The 14,255-nt window shown below is 40.6% G+C and overlaps 1 protein-coding gene across 1 annotated transcript in view; it reads right to left on the reverse strand.

Moving 5' to 3' along the window:
* The window catches only part of nova2 (NOVA alternative splicing regulator 2), a 50,164-nt gene extending 36,184 nt beyond the window's left edge, over positions 1–13,980 (reverse strand). The window contains exons 1-2 of the mRNA XM_066665102.1: positions 13,305–13,980; positions 6,329–6,472 (exon numbers count right to left, since the gene is read on the reverse strand). Of these exons, the coding sequence (XP_066521199.1) occupies positions 6,329–6,472; positions 13,305–13,461 (301 nt within the window). The 5' untranslated portion in view covers positions 13,462–13,980. The remainder of the gene's footprint in view (positions 1–6,328; positions 6,473–13,304) is intronic.
* Positions 13,981–14,255: the final 275 nt, after the last annotated feature.

Below are 14,255 nucleotides of genomic sequence, written 5' to 3' on the forward strand. Positions count from 1 at the left end.
ATTTCCATAAAAGATTGGACTGAAATATTAGTATTTAACAGATCAAAAGACAAAAATAAAAGATTTTCAGTGTTTTTAATAATAATTTATTCTGTTTGTTAAATATAACCCTTTCATTCATTCATTATCTGCAACCACTTATCCAGTTCAGGGTTGCAGTGCGTCCAGAGCCTCCCTGTATTTACTGATGCAGGAACACACCCTGATAGGCAGTCACCCAGAGTGGGGCATGAACCCGCAACCCCAGGACAGCGACACTACCTGCTGCACCATCTTTTCAATGTTATTTTATAAATTTTACATAAACTTTACATTTGAAATATATTTTGTAAATTACACAATTTGGTTTGTCAGTGAAAAAAATAACATGATTTATTTGTAATTATATCAGTTAAATAATAGTACAGGCAATTTAACCAATTACAAATTTTACTGATTTTTTAGAAAGCATCCCAACCTCTCAGTGAGGTTTGTGTATATTTAACAGGAATGGGTCTTTTAGTGGAAACTGATAATCAATTTTATTTTTTATTTATTACAGCATTTATTTAAATAATAATTGATTACTATCCCCACCCCCCACAGGAAAATAATCATTTTATACAGCATTTATTTTTACACAGCGGTCTGGAATGTATTCTCCTCTTCTTTTCTATAATTTACAATTTTATCATTTATCATTTCACATAATATTAACCCAAAAACTACAAATGAACTAAACATTCCACTACAGTTGTAAGATAACTATGAACTCATGTTTAACACATTCCAGCTTGATGTGAGAACAGTGTGAGTCAAGAAAAAGCTCTGCTGCAGAAAGCACTTTTTCTGACGTGTCCAGATCGAGTCAACAGCTTAAAGCTGCAGAGAGCAGAGCTGCCTGGAGCTTGGTAACTGGCTAGCTGCAGCATAGTCATAGCATAATGCCCCCACACCTCACCATTTTATTTAATTTCAGTTCATTTCATTTCAAGCAGTGAGTGTAAATCAATAGGACTGATCAATAGCATTTGTATTGTGGGCACGTAGGTAAGCATTTGAGTTGATGGTCGAGTGGGAATATGATAGATGGAAAACAAGGAAAAAGTCTAACTTTACAAAATTGTTTTGAGGGATAAATTTGCACCAATGTATTTATCGCAGGTCCCACAGTGGCCCTTTATGTTAATAGACTTAAAAGCCCCATGTTGTGCCTGCACAGCACCCATGAGAATACATGAGACTGACCTCAGCTAAGGTCACTGCATTTCTAGCAAAATGCTCACCCCAGAACAAATAAGATGTGCCAAGGGTAAGTTTCAAATAGTCTCCAAATAAAGGTTTTTTAAAAATTCATAATATATATTTTTATCTATACCAATCTATTGGTTAAAAATTTCTATCCCTTTCTTTAGGGAAGCCCAGCAGTTACTGTATGTATTTCTGAAATCCTGATTAGGTTTGGGTAATAGTTTCATTAAGTTAAATCAGAAGTGCTTGCGATGGAATTTAATGGTGGCAGTTTGTGCGAGACTTGCTTGCGTATTAATCTATCTGAACATTGTCAGTGCCCAGCGTATATAATAAGAGCTGCTGTGAGCTGTTGTGTGATGCCTCTATAGCTAAATGTGAGGGTCTCAGGCACTGAGTGGCACCGAGGGCATCACCAAGCCAATGGCCACCAAGCATGACGACACATGTGGAAAAGAAAACAAAGCCAGTGGGGATTAAGGGGACCTCGTCTGTCCTCCAGCGTGCTCATCCCCACACACTCAGGCAGGCACCAGATGCTCACTATGTGTACTCCCAGACAATGTAGCTTTTACACACTCAAATAACAATAACACCTAGCTAAAGTAAAGCTTATATGATGGTTATTGCTGGAATTTCCAGACACAACTGATTATGGGCTCTCAAATAGGTTTATGACATAATATTGCTTGTGATTACTCCATCACTTTGGCTTGTTTGAGTTTCCCCATATTCATTATATTTTGTTTGGGTATGCTGTGCATATTAGTACAAATTAATAACTAAATTAACTGAAGGCAAACATCAAGGAAATCATTTCCCGTATTTAATGTGGTTAAAAGTCAACAAGTGCCTCTGCAGTCTACAGGCATTTCAGAACTCTCCTGGATTACTCAGTCACAACTAGTCAATGGTGTTTCAACCACTGACAAGCATCCTGCTAATTACAATAAGAACTATTCTTTTTTAGAAACTGATAACATCTAATAATGATGATTGAGACACTGTATTGTCACAGATGCAATAGCAGACAAAGGATCCTCACATCTCTGCAGTCTGCATAAACGTCAAATGAAGAAGAAACATTTCTGTCTAAAGCAGACAGAGAAGAACACACAGGGAAACTAATTTCAAGCCCTCGGTCAGATATGTAATATTGCGGCTTTTCATCTTTCAGTCAAAAAGCTTAGGCACTAAGAAGATTACAGGGAGAAATCAGCAATGTCGATAATGTGTGGGGGAGGGACGGTGTGTATGTGTGTTTGAGGCGTGGTACTGGCTGCTGGCTGGGTATTAACTACTGAAAACCGCAATCATGGTGCTGGATTAAGACAAAGCTTTAATATCGTGCTATGCACTGCTCACAGGCACAGGAACTGGACACGGGATCAGTGGCCTGGACAGACAAAAGTAAATATCTACACACTGCTCAGCAAGGGACAAGTTGTGACAGCTCATCCTTGAGACAATAGATCATGCAACATTCATTTATTCACCCAGGTGTGGTAAACTGTGCATAAAGGCTCAAATATGTAATATTTCTAATAATAACAAATTTGGAAGTTTCAGGTATATTATGACCTTAAACATTTTTTTTTTAATTATAATTTAAAAATTATAAATCTCTCTCTGATTTTATACGATTTTTAAGGTTCTGGAACCCTAGTTTCATGGGTCATGTATAATCTCATAATATCATATCTTTTTTCCCAGAGAAAACCATGAGAAATTTTACGCCTATCACATATGGGAATGTGTGTGAACCAAGTGCAAAATTCCTAAATGCGTCTGTGAAGGCAGAACTTAAAGCAGGATCTGATTGTGCACTATTCAACATTGACTGAAAGTCAGCAAGTCTGTTTACTGGCCTTGAGTGTACTGTACGATAGATTTCCCCCTCTGTAAAAATTCCCCGTCCAAAACCACAGATTAGTGAACAGAAGAGTAAACATAAGCAGTTTCATAAGCCAACAATAATGTTTATCTTGTGTTTTTGATTGTAGTGTTGTTTTTTTTCTTCGAAGAGCTGCGACTAGAGGAATCAGGGAGGGCTTACAATTATTGGCAGCAGGCGTGCATTCACATTAATATACCCTGCAAGTCCACAGGAACTCTGAATTTACAGAAATCATTATTTGTTGAGTTTCATCTTATTTGAGGTTAGAATCTACATTAGTCTGTTAATTGTATATATATATATATATATATATATATATATATATATATATATATTCATTCATTATCTGTAACCGCTTATCCAGTTCAGGGTCACGGTGGGTCCAGAGCCTACCTGGAATCATTGGGCGCAAGGCGGGAACACACCCTGGAGGGGGCGCCAGTCCTTCACAGGGCAACACCACACACACACATTCACTCACACATACCAACGTGTGTTTTTGGACTGTGGGAGGAAACCGGAGCACCCGGAGGAAACCCACGCGGACACGGGGAGAACACACCAACTCCTCACAGACAATCACCCGGAGCGGGAATGGAACCCACAACCTCCAGGGCCCTGGAGCTGTGTGACTGCGACACTACCTGCTGCGCCACCGTGCCGCCATATATAGTATTGCCGCAAGCAAATAGTATTTTAACCTACAGTCATTGCAATCACACATAAATAATAAATATATTTTTCTATTGATCAAATGCCTTTCCAGTAGTATATACCATTATCCACGCTCAAGACACTACACCCTTAAAAAATAACTTTACTAAATTGTACATTAGTGCCTTCAGTGGCATTTGTCTTGTATAATCACAGCAGACGGTTCCAGCAATGTTTTGCTGCTCTAAATTCAGCGCACAGGCCAAACTATTAATAACAGTAAATAGTCTGGCTTGGGTGGTCTCTTTTAGTAGATAATTTTACAAACCTCTCTTCACTGCTTGTTCCAGTGGCAGCTATAATGACAATGGCTGTGTTTTATGGACTCGCAAACAATCAGCCGTGTTATGTATGGTTATGTATGTGATCTAGATCTGCTGGGGACACACATTTATTGGAATGTTTATGAATAATTGCCCAGAGAAAAATGTATTGAAAAAATAATTATTGAAAAAAGATCAATAAATCTGTGGTCTTTTGCTCGAGCTGGTGCCCATCGTCATGCAGTACAAGGGCTAATCAACTCCTACTTCTGGCCTACAAAAGCAGTAAACACCTGCGTATCCTGCATCACTGTAGATCACTCCATTTTCTTCTCTCCCACACACTCACTCACTCACTCACTCCCACCCTCACTTACTGACTCACTTCACTCATTCACCCAGCTTACTCTCTCTTTCCACCACTGAAAAAAGATAAAAACAGCACTGTGCTCTTTAGAGGCAGAAGTTTAGGTTTTTCAATATCCTCTTTTTTCATGTAAATTCAGAACGTTCTCCAGACTATAGATAATTCATTCCTTGATCTAAATCTTGATCAATGTAAGATTCTAGATTATAACACTGTAATTGTCTTTGGCAACCCTTTATATCACTAATGTTTGGTCTTTACAAATGCAGAGAGAGCACTGTAGAGACACAGCATTAATGTAAAATATAGCTGTCGATTTCCAGGAAACATTCCAGGGGCTATATTTGAAGAGAATGCATCTAATAAATCTTTTTGCCTGCAATAATGAACACTAGCCAGTTTTGAGCCAATACTGCTGCACCCAGCTAATTGCCTCTGAATTAAATGCTGCTGTGGCACTTATCTATGATGAAGTAAGACGAGAGTCTTTGGTGGAGGGAAGTGGCCCTTCCAACCATTGAAAGGTTTTTAAACCCGTCTTAATCAGGCACGCCGGACACTGATTCTAAAAAAAAAAAAAAAAAAAAATAGAAAAGAAAAAAAGGGCTCTCCTCACCCCCACTCTGGAGACAGCACAGCAGGTGGATCTTTTGATTTGTCACCAAGAAAAAGCTCAGACTCATTTCCATACAGATGCCCCCTTCACTGAAGTGGAAGACCACCCCCAACATCCACAGCACTCTACTTCAGCAATTCACCACAGCACCGTTGCTTTTGTCTATTCCAAATGGATCTACTTACAATGATTTAAGTCAATGATTCAGCAAATTATTATTTATTTGAACAGTCAATTTTTCTTTCAAGAAAAGTAACCAGCCAAGACAATTTAAATTCTGAAATGTGAGTCACTAAATAGGATTGTAGCTACAAAGTAAAGAAACCTTAATATTCAATATTAAATGTGCTCAGGTGACTACACATATTCCTGAAACCTTAAGTGATTTCAAACAGACTTCCTAATGTGCTTTGTGATCATTTATGACACTTATCTATACATTGCTACATTAGGCTACAACAAGCACGTTTCTCTCTTCCCATAATCTATTAGTCACTTCAACTACTTCAAAAACTAGAACATTAGAACAGTCAAAGAAGCCAAAGCCAATGAAAGGGTGTAGGACGGGGCTTTATAGGGAGGTGTTTCGCATCTGGCATCTGCTCTGAGCCCAGAGTGTCCCAGAGGAAAAGGACAGAGGTGCCCTGTTGATCAAGCCAACTATGGGAGGATGAGCAAGTTGCACAAAGCTCTTTTAAGCGCAAGCCCAGAAGCCTCTCACTGCTCCTCACTTCCTCTCATACAAACATGCAAAAGAATTCCTGCCTGACAGAATGATCCTTTTCACATTAAAACAAGCTAGAGATGCAAACCCAATGTAATATACATATCGCTAAACTGCGGCAGAATCCTAAGGCTTAAGGTAAGCCTTAATAGATCTTTCTACAACTCTGTTCTCAGTCTTTACTACAGTCTATTTGCTTTTTCTGTCACTTCTTGATCCACCACGCCACGCAACCTGAGCCTTGATAAAGGCCATGTGTGGTGGCCACATGCCCAAAGGTGACGTCTTTCCCATATGATTCTCATTGAAAATGAGGCTTGATGCATCTGGGAGAGAACACATTATGGTGTCTAAGACAGTGTTTATACACAACATATACAACTACAGTGATAACAGCTGATAAAACTGTGTTTTAACAAGTGGGTGAACCATGTGGGTAGTAGGCAGTAGCAAAATTGCTGACTTTTGGGCAGTAGCAAAAAAGGACATTTTGTTCTTAGTAGATCTCAAAACTCACCAGGGTAGAAGTCTTTGGATTTGGACAGCTTGATGGTGGCACCCGTCTCTTTCTGTAACTGCACAATGGTCTGACCACCTTTGCCAATAATGGAGCCTGCTGCGTAGCTGGGGATCAGCACCTTCAAAAAGTATTCACCTTCCTCTGAAAAAAGAAAATACACAAGGAAATAAGACTAAGTCAAATACGTACAGCAGAATTAAAATATACAATTGTACATAAGGGACAAATTTGGCTGAAACCTTGCTGACCTGATCAACATTCATTTAAATCAACTTCAGGATTACTATTGAACAAATAACTGACTGTAAGTAGAAATGGGCACATCTGAGTTTGGTGGAAGACGGTCCTTTAGCAAATTTTTATTCCAATTTATATGATGCAGTAATTACAGGGCACCAGAGCATAACATCTGCACCATTTAAGGTGGAACAGAAACATATACTTGGAAAATACGAAATAATAAACCAACTTCAGCGTCATCATAACACAACATGAACATGGAGAATCACCCACTTAACATTTGTCTTTAACAGATTTTTTCTGGGCTACACATTAGACATTGGGATACAAATAAAACTGAAATAAATCAGACCTGTTTGTGTCCACACATGAGAACCTGAGGTGGCCAATTAAGGTCCAGGAATGTAAAATCCTTCCCAAAGTTTAGTTTCAACTGCCCTGACACCTCTGAGCATGGTTTGAGAAGATTATAGAAGCCAGGAAGCAAGAATGAATTCCTGGAGAGGATTTCTATTGTCTTTTTTTTACTTTTGCCACCTCGAATAAGAATGAACTCACACTCTGAGTAAATATGTGTTTGAGAAATGCAGATTTCACTGCAAGAGCTGGAGAAACATTCACTAAACTGACAGCTGACTCACACACTAAAGAACATGCTTTGCTGCCTCTTCCCATCTCTAACTATAAAATATGTCACTTGTTTTTTTTTTTCATTTCTCTGCAAAAACCACTAGTATTCCTGGCAATTTTCAAAATGAAATACAGAGTTATTTTTACAAAGGGAGATGCTAGTATCCCCGTACATGCTTAGAAAAGCCAATCTATACCTGTTTGCTGCTTTTTCAGGTCAGCAGAGCCAGAATGTTCACAGCCTCCATCCTCTGACTTTAACATGACATTGTATCCACCCACCTCAGCCGCTTGGGTATGCGCCTAATATTCCACCACAATTAATCCGTGTCAGCTCCCCCAAGACAGCCACTTTAGATTGGATTGGTATTCTGGAGGAGTGATTTATCATCCGTAGCCATTCTGGTGGGCAAGCTAAGCTACACACACTAGCAGCCAAATACTGCTGGCATACAAAATAGACAGTAACTATACAATTAATTATCAAGCACAGCTGAAGAATCAGAGCGAGGGCAACAATGGAAACAAATGTGTGAGCACGTGGCATGTTTGTGTTTGAGGGAGAAGCTGCATAAGCACCACTGGCACCACAACAAGCTGGGAGAGATTTCTGTCAGTCTGCTAGAAGATGCTCTGATCCTCAGAAAGGTCAGCAGTGATGATATTGTTAGGACACAGGAGGTAAGAACAGTGCTTGATCTTACCCTTTCTAACTGGGTAGGTTTAACAGTCTTTTAATTATCCAATCGTCTTGTGCTAATCTCATTACAATCATTGGACCATCTACAGTATCAATGTGTGTGTGTAAAGATTAGTCTGTGCCGATCTCAGATTAAAAACAAATGCACTCCCTTTTGTCCCTGGCTTTAACTCAGTCTAATCATACCACTTAGATTAAAAAAAAACAAAAAAAAAAAACAAAAAAAGATAATCACATAAGCTAGTCACACACCCCATCTTATTTCATCAAGTAGAATGCAAGAATTTCATTGTGGTAACACAGCACGGACTGACATCTATCTATAAAGCACAAGTACATGCATCTCTGCAATGACCCAGATTCCCCACAGAGCCAAGATTGCCCTCCTTTTGATTTGGATGTGTCTAATTTTAACCACCCCTGATTAATATGGCAGGGGGTTCATAAATAATGTGTATCCTGCATGCATAAGTATTCTCTGTTCAGAAATGTTACACAAAGACCAGAGGACACTACATGCCTGATATACTCTACATCAAGCATAAGTGAAGGCATGTTTTCTGATGTATTAGACAGACTTGCTGGGAGACGGGGAATAAGTCTAACACATATGGATGATGGAGTGTCTGACCATATTTTTTTCTTTGATTTAACAATTACATTTTAAGGATACATAAATCGCACCTATATATATTAATGAGTTTGCATGATATAATAGAGAGTAGTAGACAGGCAGTTTAAAATGTATAAAATTTTACCCCTCTCTCAGAATGTATTTCACCTATGTAATTCTTTATAAAAGAATCTATGGCATAAAAAAATAAAAAATTATAAAATTCTGCATTTAACTTAGCATATTTTTCTAATCTTATTTTTAATGAATCATACTCATAATGGTTTTCAGCTTAAAAATAAAGATAATAGGTGCATATATATATATATATATATATATATATATATATATATATATATATATATATATATATATATATATATATATACACACACACACACAAATACAGGCTACTGGGAAATGAAAATTGTTTGTATTGCATTGCAGGTCCAGCAAAGTGCCAGATCTCTTAGTGCCAGAGCTTTTAGACCAGCATTATGCCTCTCAGGATTTCCCAGGGTATTCCCAGGTAGCAGTGTTTAATTTCTGGCAAATACAGAAAATCTTTGGCCTGGATCTGCATTGCCTGAGGGACTCTGTGTCTTCCCATTGAAAATCAAAATAAATGGAATACAATGACTCCACCGCCCAAGTTACAGAAGGAATACAGTTATTTCCTGTGTCGCCTCAGCACAATGTCCAGTCTAGAAAATATAACATATCTCCCAGAATGTGTACGTGTTATTGAGGTGCGCAGCTCTAATCCAGTACGTGCAAGTTGCTGCTGTGGGCAGAAGACAAAAGCTGCTGCTGTGTTTTCCTCTACTACCCTGAACACCTTCCTACTCTTCTAGCTACTGAATGGGTATCACATATAAGTTGGCATGCATCAACAAAGTCATTGGTTGCTAGGAGCTCTCCAGAGACTGGAGGCCCAGAATAGACGGCATCAGCCTGGGGATTGAGGGTTCAAATCCTGGGATCTTATGTCGGGAGAGGCATGGGCCAACAGGCCATGCTACAGCTAGAGGGCAATAGGGGCAAATATAGTTCCCTTAAGCTGGATAATAGAAAGTCAGGTTCTCTTTCATGGTCTGTATTTTTGGTTGGCTGATTAGTCAGCTGTCTTTGTTACAATCGCATAGTCGTATATGGTGTAAGTGGCACTGTGGCCAAATTTTCTTCTTGTTGGTCCAGACCGCTTAAACTTGTGAATATTCACTGAGCAAATTAGCCAGAGGGCCACTTCCACAATGGGTCTGGACCATAAACAGCCGGCTCAAAATAGATGCTAACACAAAAGCTAATGTTAACCCCTTTTCCCAAGTGTGAGAGGCTCCATGCTTTTGTTCATAGAAGGAAAATGGCGTGAAGAGGGGACTAAAGCTTTCCTTTTGGATCGCTCTTTTCATTGTTCTCATCCATATTCATCGAGCGTCCTGTGCTCCATTCCACCGCAGACGGCCACAGAGAGGCGAGTGCCTCGTCCAATCCCATGCCGCCCTTTTCAAGAGCCCTGCCCAAAACCCCCCGCCCTTCGCGAGATTTTTTCCTTTGACGCAGTGCTCTTGAAAAGAATAAGGAGAAGAAGCAGCGCCCCCTTTACGTTAAAGAACGCTCTGAGATCAATAGGCAGACATGGCGGTGGTTGCCAAGGTAATCAATGGTTGGCTGCCATCGATGGGGAGATGTAGCGGGACCGGTGAGGATGAGAGCCGAAAGAGGGAAGGGATTAGCGAAGACGGAGGAGGCGCAGGAGGGAGCGAGGCAAAGGGATGAATTCATGGCAGTTCCAAACCAAAACCCGCAGCAACGCAGCAGCCGCCCTGCAAGCAGCACAGTTAATCAGGGGGCTGGCCAGCCATGCAGCTGTATTAGGATTACTGTACAGCACTGTCAGTCGTCTTTGAATGAAGTGGGCCACAGTGAGGAAGCTGCTATTTGTCCTCCATGTAAATGTCTTAGGGGGTGGGGGTGGGAGAAAATCTTCAAACACAGCTGGCAAATCATGTTTATGTAAGGTCTCCTTTTGAGAGAGCTGCTCAGCCTACTCTTTTACCAAAAGGAGACATCCCGTTCTTATGCCTTGCTCCAGTGGAGAAAAAGACAGTAGGATGGTACTGGAAAGCTGTACTAACTTATCAATCAATAATATGAAGCAAATGCTCCTTTATAGACCAGCTGTGCCATCGACTCTTATCACCTACCTTTCCTGCCTCCTCCCAGCTGCCTTTCACTGACACACACACAATTTCTCTGGCCCATTTTCTATAAGCGGGTCACAGTCCCCTCACACTGCACACCAAGGACATCTGCATCTCCTACTTCAGCCTCCACAAGGCTGTGCTTGTGCCAGGACTTCCATTTACAAAATTACTACATTCTACTTTATACATTACATTATACATCAGGGCACAGCTCACAGAAACCAAAAGCAGTTTTATGATAGTGATGGAGCTAAAATAGCACTACTCTTCTAATGACTTTCTGGCAAACAGATTACTCTTCCTTTTACCCAACTCACTTTCTCAGTACATGAAAGGATTCCCCCCACCCCTATTTTTCTCTATAAACAAGTGCATTACATATCCTCCTTCTATATTAAATAAAGTGTTATATGAAATGGGTACATAAGTAGTATATACAGGAGATTATATGATTTTAAACCCTTTATTACTTCACTTTCATAAGCAGCAAAATAATAATAATGTTGTTTTGTCTTAATTAGAGCAACTCGAATAGAATAATGAAGAATTATGAAAGTCAATTAATAATAAATATATTTTAATAAAAATGTATTTAATTTCAAAGCAAAAGACTGTAGAATACCCAAGTAGTAAACAAACGTGCTCAGTGCTCTTTTTATAAATGGGTCACTCTGGATATTGAACATGAAGCATATCATTCTGAGATTTCCGCTATTGTCTACCTCCACAGCAAACAGATTTCTGAATTAATTTGTTCTCATTTACATTTCACCCTTCATTAAAGATTAAGCATAGACTTTTAACATAGAGTAAATGAAAACACAACTTGACATTTAATACAGGGCTTCGCCTGTCAAAAGGCACTTAATATATTAAGAACAAGCACATCCCTCCTTCACCCACTGTACATTTTTAAACCATTTTTTTAAAACCAACATTGTCAATGATGGATATATTTTTTTATTATTTGTGTGTGTGTGTGTGTGTGTGTTCATCTAACGCTCTCTAGATTTATATTTACAGTGTCATATTTTGATTTATTTTTTTTGTTAAAGACTCTACTCTGTACTGAAGCTGGAATATTTTATATTCAGTGAGTTACAGCAGATGATGCAATACAGTGTCATTTTATGTAATCATATTTCATTTACTGTACAGGCTTACAGGCCTTTCAAAGTGTCTTAAAACTGCAAGAAAATACTAGTCTCAGCATCCTTGATCTTAGCATAAGTATTGTTCTATTTAATGAAGTTGCATTGCAGTGATATTCTGGAAAATAATAGTCAGGTTGTGAACGTTAACAGATAATCTGCCTCGGTACTGCAGGGCTGCTTTTACCATCCTAACAGGCATTTCATTTGGCCAAATGGATGGTGTTTGTGTATAATGCCTCCCACGGGTGCAGCATGGTTTTGGCTGATTGGCAATGCGTAATGCTGTCCATCGATTCCTTCACATACAAACATCAGAGATATGCAAGGGAAGAAATACGCAAGACTAAGCTTAAACAGCAGTAGTGTAAATCCCAGTCCCCATGGTCTGGGTGTGGAGGGCAGAGGTCAAATTCATCTGTCTAACCTAACGGAAATGTGTAATCCCAAATGAAGTAGGCCTAACACTGCTCCTAATGAACCTGATAGCAATGCTGAGATGTCTACGCACATTCATTGTGATGCTGCCTAGAGACAGATTCAAGACATTGGCATGCCGGTAAAGACTGTTTTAGAATTACACACATTGCTTTTACCATCACTTAAACACTGGTAGTATGTAGCCATCTTGGTACAGTGGAGTCTGAAAAGCAAGCCTTATAACGCAAGGTCATCTGCGGTAATGCTAAGGATGCAGATGCGTTAGTCCTTGTTTTATCGCAGGCCCTTACGTTGGTCCATGCTTCATCGTCCTCCAACCGTTTAATTTTCGACTGATTATAAATGGAAGATGACAATGAGTGTTCTCTCATAATGCTAGGCTACATCCCTCTCTGCTCTGAGACTGGATTTGGCTCCTCATTCACCAGCTTCTTATACGAATTTAACGTTCCACCTTAAAGCGTTCAGTAGTTGCATTCTAACTGCAGCAGCGTTTAAGGTGGAATGTAAAAGAGACTGGCGGATGAGAACCAAGCTGCTAATCATAACATAGCAATATGTAAAAGATGTGTTTAGCGATTTTGTGATCGGCGGTTATTGTTGGGCCTTTTCTTAATTATTTCGGTGTCATGATCATTTCTTAAAATAGGGCCACAAACACGAAGGTGGACTTAAAATGAAGAAAATCAATTATCAATCATAAATATATAGAACACTGTGTTGTTACTACTGCTCCATTTAAGGTGGGACGGAAATATGGGGCAGATGACATCCCAACCTCAGTCTCTTGATACTATTAAACGTGTTTCTGCATCTTATAATTATTCGTATTGGATTCGGGTCGCTTGTGTGTGCTATACCTCTCCCGCTTCGTACTGAACAGGCCTGTTCTGGATGCAGCAGATGTGGGGACGGTTATTAAAAATGCTCCATCATCCATCCTCACCCTACACAACACATCCAGCCTAAGCCGCAGCCCAGTGGCACTCACCTCCCGTGTTGGTGCGCTTGGTGCTGCTGGCCTCTGTGGGGGTCTCCAAGGGTCTTTTTCTGGAGTCCGGAGGGTCTGACTCCATGTGCGGCTGCTGACTGTGGTGATGGGGGTTGGAGAAGATGCCGTTCTGCTGCACTGCCCCGCCGGCCATCATCTTTTCTCACGCCTGCTGCGACTGCTGCCTTTAATGCGGGTCTCCCCCTGTCTGTCTCTATCGCCGAATCTCGACACGTAGAATATGGAAACGTGAGATATGTTTAGGCGCGATTCAGCGAGTCACATCCACCGGCGGCAGGCAGAGCTCCGTACGCCTTCTTTACCAAAGAGGAGCAAAGAAAAACAAACAATGTCTTCTGCTCGTGGCGCTTTTATTCCTTCCGTCGACGAAGCACGGCTCCTTCTGTGCTGACGCTCGTCCTCATCGATATGTAGGCTAACGGTAAACCGGAGAAAATCTTTAAAAAAAGCAGCCCAAGAAATATCAGAGGTTAAACAAGAAATAAGTAAATAATGAGAAAATAAAAAACCGTGACGCTGAGAGCGCTCCCAGGCTCGTGCATAAAGCGAGCCCCTCGGATATGTGTGTGGAAGAGTCCAGGCGCTGTGTGAACACGAGCTCGACCGAGATTTCGCTCTCTGTCTCCCCTCTTTCCCTCGTTCGGTGTTGTTATTGTTTTTCTCGTGCGCTCTGAGTGGAGGATGCTGCAGTCTCACAGCATCTCTGCGCGCGGACCGTTGGGGGCGCGAGCCGAGCCTGACGTCACACGGCGCCCTGTCAAATGTGCTGCCCGAGCGGAGCCCGTCACGCACTCGGGTTGGTTGGCGCTGCTTTCGAGGCAGCCAATCAGGTGGGTCATGTTAAACAGCGAGAGAGAGAGAGAGAGAGAGAGAGGAGAAAGGGGCGGGGCATCGTTCCAACATCATGGCTCTGTGCCACTTATTGTGAGT

The sequence above is a fragment of the Hoplias malabaricus genome, chromosome 1, assembly GCF_029633855.1.
Source record: "Hoplias malabaricus isolate fHopMal1 chromosome 1, fHopMal1.hap1, whole genome shotgun sequence".
In the NCBI taxonomy this organism is placed as follows: Eukaryota; Metazoa; Chordata; class Actinopteri; order Characiformes; family Erythrinidae; genus Hoplias; species Hoplias malabaricus.